The following is an 11063-nucleotide window of genomic DNA, read 5'->3' as shown; positions in this document are numbered from 1 at the left end:
AATAATAATAATAATAATAAATAAATAAATAACATTTGAAAGTCCCACACAATGGTGGCAGAATGAGGTTTGTTTTTGGTCTAGTGTTCTTCCTACAACAGGAGCTACTAAGGAGTGAACCGTGGTTACCTTGTCCAAAAGATACCCTACAATGGCTTTCTGAGTCCTCTTCCAGTGTGATCTGTCACATATGCACGCACACATGTGTGCATGCACGCATACACGCACACCCATGTGCACACTAGTCTGAAAGAGCCAGAGGTGCTGTGCACGGGAGAGGAGATGGGGTGAGGTAAGCCCCCAGGGGCTGAGCTCCCAGGTCTGAAAGGAATCCGAGGAAGAAGCACCATGAACTATTGCTTTTCCCAGGACTGACTGCATCCGATACATGCAGCCCCGACACGGGCTCCTGCAGAAAGTTGGCATTATCTGTGTTCAAGTGGGAAGTAGCCAGACTTAGGAATTATGGACTCTTAATTCACATTATGGATCGAAAGCCAAGGGCTGACATTCAGTGAAAAGTAACAGTTTAGAAACCGCAATATACATAAATTCCACTGGAATGAAGATAAATAATGTTGAAGTGACTACATGCAAGAAATATAAGGATAATCCTCATAGAATTATAAAAGAAGAGGGAAAGACTTTATGTTTCTCCAGAAATATTCAAACAAAATTCATTGAGAAATTATAAACAGATCATTGGAGCAGTCACTAGAACAGGCGGTCATCAGTGGAGGGGCAGGCACAGGACCCCTGCGACTACACAGCCCTCGCGGCCTTTCGCTATAGCATGTGCCGAGTGCCTCGAGTCTCCTCAGACCCCCAAAACCCTCATGCCAGAAGGAGGGCATCTTGAGGCTCAGAAGTAATGTTCCACTCCCAGGAAAGTTTACCCTCAGTTATGACAGGTGTCTGTCCCCTGGCTATCTGGCAGAAGTCATTTCAACTAATAAAGCTTAGAAAAGAAAAATACAAGGGTCAGAGGCTTAGCTCAGTGACAGAGGATGAGCTTTGGGGAGGGCAGGGGTCACCCTAGTACCAAAAATGAAAGGCCATCACCACAGAGCTCACAGGTATAGGGCAGCTTTCCAAGACTGCTAGCCCTATTTTATTTATGAATTTAGGACAGGGTCTCTAGGATGTAAAGGGTCTCACTACGTAGATCAGACTCATACTGATTCTCCTGTTTTCAGCCTCCCAAGTGCTGGGATTACAGGCACACCCCACCACGCCCAGTCTCAATCCCCATCTCAGTGTGCCCGGGGGACAGGGCCAGCACGGCACGCAGGGGATTGAACCGCGACCACTGTGCTCTGCTGAAGCAGGCGCTCTAGTCCACTGAGCTATCTGGCCAGCCCTGCTAACCCTCTTTTAAGTCGGCCTGCCTGTCTGCACACAGAAAGCCCTGCTGACGTCCCCATCCCTCTCCTTTCTGACCTAGTCCCGCATCCATCCTCACGGCCACACTTCACCTCAAGCATCCCTTCTCTCAGCTACAAGGTAAACTCCAAAGTCTGTGATGTCTGCTTTTACACAGACAGAATTTCAGAATTCTATATGCTTTGCAGCTTCCAAATTAGCTACACTATATTGCTTTGATTATCCAGGTGTTTGTTCACTCCCTGTCTTGTTAAAAAAGTGGGCGTGTGTCCAAGAACTAAGGCAGAAAGTACAAGATTATCTGCTCTGGAGTGGCTGAGGCTTGACAGCATACGGGGCGTGGGGGTGCAAGCGGCAGGACCCAGAGCAGACTATGAAGCAGGAGAAGGAGCTTACACTGGGGTGGGAGAGCACCCCGCGCACCTCGTCACCTGTTTGCGGCTGTGATCTCCAGGGTAGCTTCACTCCCGAAGTCAAAGTGCCTCATGCTGGCTGTAGCTGCGCGGGTGACCTGCCACACTCTCATCTGCCCTGTGCTCCCTGAGTGTTCGGGCCATGCCAGCCTCCTTCGGGTCCTCAGCCCTGCTCAGCTCCCTCTTGCCACGGAGCCTCTGCACACCCTCCCCTCTCCTCTCTGCCAAGTAGCTCCTGTTCACCCTTCAGATACCAACTGAAGCATCCTTCCTGAGGGGTCTTCCCTGCAGCCCCAGTGGAGCTTGGATTCCTTCATTGCATGCTTGCTTATAAATGGCTCCCTGTGCTTCCAGGCCGTAACTCACACTACCACGTGGCACTGAGTTGTGCGGCCGCTGTGCTGTCCCTCCCTACTCAGCCTAAGCCCACACAGGTGAGGACAGAGCCTGGCTGTACACAGCAGTCTACTCCTAACACAGCACACCTAACGATCGCAGCAAACGGTCATTGAGGGAGCAAAGAAATGGCCAAGCGCAGAAAGAGTTTAGAAAGAACTGCGGTGGTCACACAGGGTTTCCCTGCCTAGCGGGAGATGGGGAACACTAAATGCCCAAAGTTACCTGGGCCTTGCGTGTGCTCTGCGGCTCAATCATGACATTGATAAGAGAAGGCGCAGTGGTGTCCTCCAAGGCCTGCTTCAGGGATCTGTGGAGCTCCTCTGGTGTCTGCACAAAATACCCCTTGCCTCCAAACGCAGCCATGACCTGCTCATAACGTGAGTTTGGCAGGAGACACATTGGAGGGGCCCTGAAACAGGAGGTCATGAGTCAATGACATTTAAATTATAAAGCTTTTAGAAAAGGGTCACTGTCTGAAATGATTCGCGAAAAAATTTGAGCCCAAACCCGTACTTTTATATCTAATGCTTAAGCTGAGATGTCAGGACACTAAATTTTCCTTTTTTTTTTCCAGTACCAGGGTTTGAACTCAGGACCTTATACTTGCCATATAGGGGCTTATTCTACTGAGCTATCTCCCTGGCCCTTCCATGTTTTTAATTATCTATATAAAAATATCTAAAAACTTTCTTGTGATGATGGAAATACTTTATATTCAGTGTGGCAGCCACTGGCTACCTGTTACTATAAGCACCTGAAGTGTGACTAAACTGAGAGACTGAACTGTTAATGCAATTCAAATCAATTCAATGGAAACGAAATTTAATTAGTAATAGATATCTAGCAGCCAGTCTACATCAACTATTATGAACCCAAAAGAAAAGGGAAAGGTTACTGAAAAACAACAATGAAAAAACCCCTGAAGTGAGGGGGCATGAAGGCACACTCAGCGCCTGGTGCCCCCTCGGCGCGTGGGCCTGCGTTTGTCTTACAGCCCTGACCCGCTCCCGCCCCTAGATCGCTCCTAGATCGGCTCTGCTGGGAGATAACCAAGATCCAGCGAGGTGGTGAAAGGCAGAGCTCTGGGTCATAAGCAGCGTCAACACTCGTATTCCTTGCCTTGTACTAGGGTAGGAAGACTGCGGCCTCGCGCGCTGAGCCCCGCCACTGACAAAGGCCTAGACGTCGTAGTCAGGAGTCGCCCTCCAAAGGTCAGACAACAGAAGCAGTGCCCACACCAAGCGGGCACACTCCGCACCACAGAAACTGAATAATTTTTAAAAATTCAATATACATTGTCCTGGATTACTCACACTGTAACAGCATCTTGAAATTTGACCATTTCTTTCCAAGTATCTGCATCAAAACCTTGGTAAATTCCATTGTTGTTCACCACCAAGACTATGATCGGCAAGTTGTACCTAAAAGCACGAGCAAAATATGAAGGAAACTGTTCTTCATTATGCAGGAATTTCTTTCTGTAGGCTGAAATTTAACTGAAAAGCAAGGTTTGCTGTATTTTTTTTTTTGTAATTTTGTAATATTAAGGAAAACCAACAATTAAGCATGTATTCCTTTTAATTAAGACTATCAAATCAGTAACAGAGAAAACTGAGATTAAGATGGAGGCATACAAGCCCGCAGCAGATCAGTCTCTGGGTCTTGGAATTGGGATACTCACAAAAATAACTTAGCGAAGAGAGACAGAAGAGGTCTGAGAAGGGCTGGGGAGATAGCTCAGTAGAGTAAGTGCTTGCCTGACAAGTGCAGGGTCCTGAGTTCAATCCCCAGTACTATAAAAAAAAGCTCCTAGAATCGAGGAAGAGCTGACAAGAAAGCTAAAAGTCACCGAGAAACTGAAGACAACACAGAAAGCAGAAGAAAATGGTCTGGAACACTCGCTCTGGCTTCCCAGGCAATCTGTATCAGCAAACCTAAGATAAGCTCAGAGAGGACTCTCAGGCCCAAAGAGAACCAACAGGCCGGCACACCAGCCCCAAGAAAGCCCCTGTAAGCTGTAAGCACAGCGTGTAGTTTTATTCCAGAAGTGACTACCCTGCATGGCAGGCTAGAGCTGAAGAAGCCCACAGAAGCGGCCCCCACATTCAGGAGTGATGTAATCAGGAACCACTTCAAGAAGCGGTGAGTTATCTGGGATTCAGCAGCCACAGAATAACCACACTTCAAGGCCACCCTGACACACAATTGTGATGTTGTCACTCTACCACAGTAACTGAGTGGGGACAGCCACAAGCCTCAGATGCAGAGATGGGGGAAGGTAGTCAAAAGAGCCTGAGAAGTTTAAGCAATGGAGAGAGAGCAGGCCCTGGAGGACAGTGGTCCTGCCCTCTGTGGTAAGGAGCCACGTGGCTGCGTGTGGTCTTCTGAGGGGCTGGGTCTGACAGTGCTGGGGCTGACTCCGGGGACCAATCGACTCCCTCTCTCAGGCCCAGAACTCAGCGCTCTAGTCGCTCTTCCCACCTGCCAACAGGGAAGTGCTATACTTCTACCACTCAGGGGTGTCTGCCACATCCAGGGGTCACAGAGGGGCCTGCGGAGCACATGGGGCACCTTACAGGACCATAGGCGGCAAAGTGACTCGTGGCCTGGGACACACAAAAAGGCACAAACACGAAAAGCCAGAGTAGTAAACACAGCAGACAACACAACACTGACTGACTCAGCAGGAAGGTGGATCAGGACGGGACACTGAGGCAGCAAAACGTGGCAGAGAAACCCAACAGGCCCGGCGGCGACTAGCTCAGTGACTCCCATAGCTGGCAGACTCCAGTATTACGGATCCTTGGAAACAGGGCCCACTCAAATACCTCAGCAGGGAGGAATTTGGGGGCTTTTCTTTTTTGTTCTTAGTTTTACTCTCCATTCTCCTTCTTTTCCTTTTTTTCATTTTCTGACACTTTTATCTAATTCCATTTATCTTTTTATTAAATTGAATTTTTAGTCTCACTTTTTTCTCTTCCTCATCTTCCTTATCTTTCTTTTGCAAATTTTATTACTTCTGTTTTTTGCATTCTTCCATCTTTTACTAGTAATACTACCAACTTTTCTTTAGTTTTAGCTATTTAGTTTATGGTATGATTGCTTGGGTTTTTTTCCTCTATTATTAATAGGGGTACACTTGTTGCTTTTACTAGCTTTTTACTGTGTGTCAATATTTGGCTTGTCTCTCTGTCTATATTGTTATGGCTGATCTCTTTTTAAGGGCGTGTAACTGTTGCTTTTCACAGTATGCCAATATCGGATTTGTCTTTGAATCTCTATTATTATTGCTCGTTTATATTGTTAATGATGGCGGAGTTGCTTTTCTGTTTGGTGTTGTGAGAGAAGATCTCGCTACGTAGTTCAGGCTGGCCTTCAACTCATCATGTTGACTCAGGAGCCACACGCTCACGGCGACCCTCCCACTCCGGCTCCTCAGTGCTGGGGTTACCAGCATGCGCCGCCTTCAAATGGATTTCACTGCATGTCAATATCTGGCTGGGCTTTGTGTTGTTGACACTACTACAATTTATTTTCTCCTCTCTGAGTACTGCTGAGGACTAAGCCCCCAAAAGAAGGCTGGACATAAAGAAGACCCTCAAAGCAAAGTGGAAGGAATGCTCATCCCAAGGGATGCTTGACAAGTGCACAAATAGTAACACAAAAACACAGGCAGTATGGAAACACAAGGCAACCTCACCCCGCAACTTTCTATAGTTCCTCAGTGGCTGAGTACAAAGATAATGGCACAGAAAAGTCAGAAAAAGAATTCAAAAGATTGATTCATAAATGATTAATGGCTTCAAAACATATACAAATAGAAGGTTACATAAATTAAGGCAGACAATGCAGAATATGAAGGACTAATTCAACAAAGAGATAGAGCAGGGTATGGTAGCACACATGTGTAATTCCAGCACTTGGGAGGCTGAGGCAGGAGGATCTTTTGAGTTTGAGAGCAGCCTGGGCTACAAAGGGAGCTCAAGGCCAGACTAAACTGCATAGCAAGACCCTGTCTCAAAAAGACAACCCCCCTTCAAAAACTAAAGAGAAAGTCTGAGAAGAACCAAACAAATGCTGAGCTTAGGCATACTGGTACAGGCCTGTAAATCTCAGCACTCAGGAGGCTGAGGAAACAGGACTGCATGAGCTCAAGCCAGCCTGGGATGCATAGTGAGTTCAAGGCCAGCCTGCACTACAAAGGAGACCCTATGCCAAAAGACAAAACGAAAATACAAACAAATAAAGGGCAAAAATTCTGAACCTGAAAAGCACAGTACATTAAATAAAAATAAAAATAAAAATAAAACTCAGAGAAAATCACACCAACAGACACAACCAGGCAGAAAATAGAATTTCTAGCTTGAAGACAAGACTCAGGAACTATTATATGTAGACATTAAGAAAGTAATACCCTTGCAAAACTACGAGCAAAACATCCGAGAACTTTGGGACATTGTTAAAAGACTACACAAGTTTCTGGTGTAGAAGAGGGTATTGAGGTTCAGACTAATCTACTTAATGAAACAAATAAGCGGAAACCACAAATCTTGGAAAAGATACAGATATCAGGCCCAGGGTGCTTTCAGACTCCAAACCCATGACCAGAAAAGAATCTCCCAAGTTCTGCGAGAGTTAAACAGGTAAGAGCACAAAAGATAGGAAGAACTTCAGGCTTTTCCACAGAAGCCCTAAAGTCCAGGAGGGCGGGGAATAACACACAGTACTTCAAGTCCTAAAAGAAAGTGAGCACAAAGAAATTATATCCAGCAAAGCTCTTTCAAAATTGAAGCATAAATAAAGACCTTCCAAGATGAGCATAAAGCAAAGATTTTCATGACCACTAAGCCAGAGTTGCAGAAATTACTCAAAGGAGCACTACAACACAGAAGAAGAACTGACATGCTACTGAGAATTAGGAAAAAGTCAAACATCTGAAAAAGAACAAAATGACAGGAATTAGTACATATCTTTCAAATACTTCTCAATGTAAATGATTTTAATTCCCTAATTAAAAGACACAGACAGGACCAGGGAGATAGCTCAGCAGACTAAGTGCCTGCTTAGGCAAGTGCAGGGACTGGAGTTTGATTCCCAGCTCCACATGCCACACTGGCCCTACCCCCAGGCGCACTGAGCTGGTCACCGAGACTGGGCGTGGTGGTGCACGCCTGTGATCGCAGCACTGGGGAAGCTAAAAACAGGGGGATCACTACCAGTCCAAGCTGTGTAGTGAGACCCTGTACCAAATACATTTTTAAAAAACACACAGGCTGCCAGGCTGGATTAAAAAACAAGACCTAGTTTTACTGCTTGTGAAACATATCCCTCTAGCAAAAATATATACAAAGTAAAAGAATGGGAAAAAAATATTCCATGCAAATGGAATCTGAAAGCAAGAAGGAGTAGCTATGTTCATCTATGATAAATCAGACCAAAACAAAAATGGATGAGATAAACACTATGTATTAGTAAAGGGAACATTTGATCAACATAAAATAACTTTACACACACATATATATTTCAACTGTTGGTATACCCAATTTCATAAAACAAATACTACTCAACATAAAGGAACACATAAGTCTCAGTACAATAATAGTGGGTGACTTCAATACTCCACTCTTATCAGTGATCATTCAAATATTAATCAAGAAATATCAGAGTTAAACTATACCATAAATCAAATACACTTAACAGATGTCTACAGAATATTCCATCCAACAACTATAGAATATACATTGCCTCAGCAGGCTGTGGAACATTCTTCAAAATAGATCATTTTTTAGTGTATTAGTTTTTGTTGTTTTTGTTTTTTTTTTCCTTCAGTACTGGGGACTGTACTTTCCAGGCAATCACATATTCTACTGAGTTATCTCCTTGGCCCCGTAGATCATATTTTAGGTTATAAAGCAATGCTTTACAAATTAAAAAGAACTGAAGAAAATTCTTGCATGTTCTCAGATTATGATGGACTAAAACTACAAATCAACAGAAGAAAAATTACAGGAACTATACAAACACATGGAGATTGAAGAGTTTACCTCTGAATAGTCAGTGAGTCATTCAACCCAATGATACATCTCAAAGTTCTAGAAAAGCAACAACCAAAACAAACCCAACAGAAGGTAAGAAATAATAAACATCAGAGCTGAAATTATTGACACAGAGACAAATAATACTACACAGGATCCATGAATAAAGAAGTTGGTTCTTTGTGAAGATAAACAAGATTGGTAAATCCTTAGCCAAATTAACTAAAAGAAGGAGACGACTCAAATCTGTAAAAGTAAGAGATGAAAAGGTGAACATAAGGCCGGGGATTGGCTGGACGGTGATGGCACGTTCCTGTAATCCTAGCACTCGGGAGGCTGAGGCAGGAGGACGGTTGCAAGTTCAACACCAGCCTGGGCTGCAAAGTGAATTCAAGTCCAGCCTGAAGTGCATAGCAAGACCCTGTCTCAAAGACACACACACACACACACACAAAAGGATGGGGGAATTATAACATATACCACAAAAGTCCTGAAAATTACTGGGGCTACTTTGAAAACTTACATGCGCAAACTGGAAAATCTATAAGAAATGGATAAATTTTAGACACATGACCTACAAAAACAATGGACATACTTAAAAACCTAAACAGACTTCCCTGGCAAGCACAAGGGCCTGAGTTCAATACCTGGTTCTGCAAAAAAAAACCCCAAACAAACAAAAAAAAAAAAAACCCAACCTAAACAGATCAGTAACAAACAGCAACATTAGAGCAGTAACAAAAGTCTCCCAACAAAAGCCCAGGCCATTTGGTTCACTGTTTACTTTTATCAGACCTTTCAGAAGAAATAACACCAATACTCCTCAAACTATTTGATGAAATAGGGAAGGAATGTTTCCAATCTCTACAAGGGCAAACCCTGACACCTGACACCCAAACTAGACAAGGACACAACCAAAATTATCCTTCATGAGTATATATGCCAAAACCTTTAATGGATAAATTTATACCCTATATATATTTAAGGTATAAATTTATGTAAGGTATAAACTGTTATACCTTATATCCAGATGTCCCCACAAAGTCTCGCGTACGCATAGGTGAGTTTTATGGGAGTGGCTGGGTCAGGAGCATGTGACATTGGATGATGAACGTGACACATGGATCAGAGTCATATACAACACCTTAAATGGGTGATCACTAAAAGCATTTCCTCTAAAATCAGGAGCCAGGTAAGGCTGTTCATTCTTACTGCTCCTTTCAATATAGTTCTTAAAATTTTAGCTATAGCAATTAGGCAAGAGAAAGAAGTAAAAGGGATGCAAAGAGAAAAGGAAGAAGTAAAATCATTGTTTGCAGATGGTACATACGATCCTATACTTAAAAGACCTTAAGACTGGGTGTGGTGGTGCGCACCTGTAATCCCAGCACTTGGGAGGCTGAAAACAGGAGGATCACTATAAGTCGGATCTGTGCAGTGAGACCCTGCAGACACTGTACTACATACACTAAAAAAATAAAAAATAAAGACCTTAGGTAGGAGGCTGAGGCAAGAGAATTCTGCAAGTTGGAGGCCAGCCTGGGATACACAGAGATACTGTCTCAAGAAAAAAAAGAGACCCTAAAGATGATACCAAATGACTTTTAGAAATTTTAAATTCATCAGAATAGAATATAAAATCAACATTAAAAAGATCAATGGCTTTTCTATAAACCAGTAATGAACTAGCTGAAAAAGAACCCAGGAAAACAATGCCATTCACAATAGCATTTAGAAATACCTAGGATCAGCCCGAGGACGCGAGCGCCACAAGGAAAATGTCAGAACACTGAAAAAATAAAATTAGTGAAGGGGCTATAAGACGGAGAGCGCTCCTGTGCTCGCGGCCTCGCAGGACCCACACTACCCAAGTGATCTACAGAGTTACCACAATTCCCATCAAAATGCCAGCACAGTCTTTACACAGCTAGAAAGCAAAGTCCTGAAATTCAGAGAAACACAAGTTGCTTTGATAATAAACACCCAGATTATCTTAGCAATTCTAGAACACAAGAGCAAGGCTCCCTACCTGACCCCCAAAGAAAAGAGTAAGGCAGAAGCATCGCACTACATGATCTCAAATTATGCTACAAAACCACAGTAACAAGAGCACACCGTGCTGGCACGGAAGTAGATGTGTGGAGTGCGGCCCAATCAAGCAGAACGGTGGACATAAAAGCCCACACAATCACAGCTGTCTGATACTAGACAAAGGAGAAAGGACAAAAAATAAATTCATAATAAATATCTAAACCTTGGAAGCAGCCTATATGCCCATGAACAGATGAATGGATAAAGAAAATGTGGCTTATAATCACAATGGAGCCCTACTCTACCATAAAGAAAGATAAACTTGAGTCACTTATAAGAAAATGGATGTACCTTGAGGCCATGATATGAACTGTAACCCCAGTACTCAGGAGGCTGAAGCAGGAGGATTGCTCCAAGTTTGAGGTCACAGTGGGCTATAAAGTGAGTTCAAGGCCAGCTTGAACTCCCCAGTGAAATCCTTTGTCTCAAAAAGACAAATAAAAAGTTAAATAAATCAGACACATAAAATTAAATATCACATATCCTTTTTTTTTTTTTTTCTTTCTATTTTAAGGAACGGTCTACAGGGTGTTCAGGGTCTCACTACTAGATCAGACTCCTGGGATTACAGGTACGCGCCACCACACCCAGTCTCAATTGCTTCAGCAGGCCTGGGGATCGAACCCCCGGCCCCTGTGCCTGCTTGCAGGCACTTTAATCTGCTGAGCTATTTGGCTGGTCCTCATATAACCTTTTCTTTCCTCTCTTTCTTTTCCTTTTCTTCCTTCTTCCCTTTCTCTCT

General features: G+C 43.7%; 1 protein-coding gene across 3 annotated transcripts in view; it reads right to left on the bottom strand.

The window, feature by feature from the left end:
* The window catches only part of Hacl1 (2-hydroxyacyl-CoA lyase 1), a 49668-nt gene that overhangs the window by 550 nt on the left and 38055 nt on the right, over positions 1-11063 (bottom strand). For all 3 annotated transcript variants that reach the window (XM_004631663.2, XM_023715781.1, XM_023715782.1), the window contains 2 exons: positions 3509-3616; positions 2418-2604 (listed from right to left, as the gene is read on the bottom strand). In XM_004631663.2, the coding sequence (XP_004631720.1) occupies positions 2418-2604; positions 3509-3616 (295 nt within the window). The remainder of the gene's footprint in view (positions 1-2417; positions 2605-3508; positions 3617-11063) is intronic.

This window comes from Octodon degus, unplaced genomic scaffold (assembly GCF_000260255.1).
Source record: "Octodon degus isolate 3935 unplaced genomic scaffold, OctDeg1.0 scaffold00043, whole genome shotgun sequence".
Taxonomy (NCBI): domain Eukaryota; kingdom Metazoa; phylum Chordata; class Mammalia; order Rodentia; family Octodontidae; genus Octodon; species Octodon degus.
The sequence above is the reverse complement of the archived record's forward strand: the minus strand, read 5'-3'. Positions and strand labels throughout refer to the sequence as shown.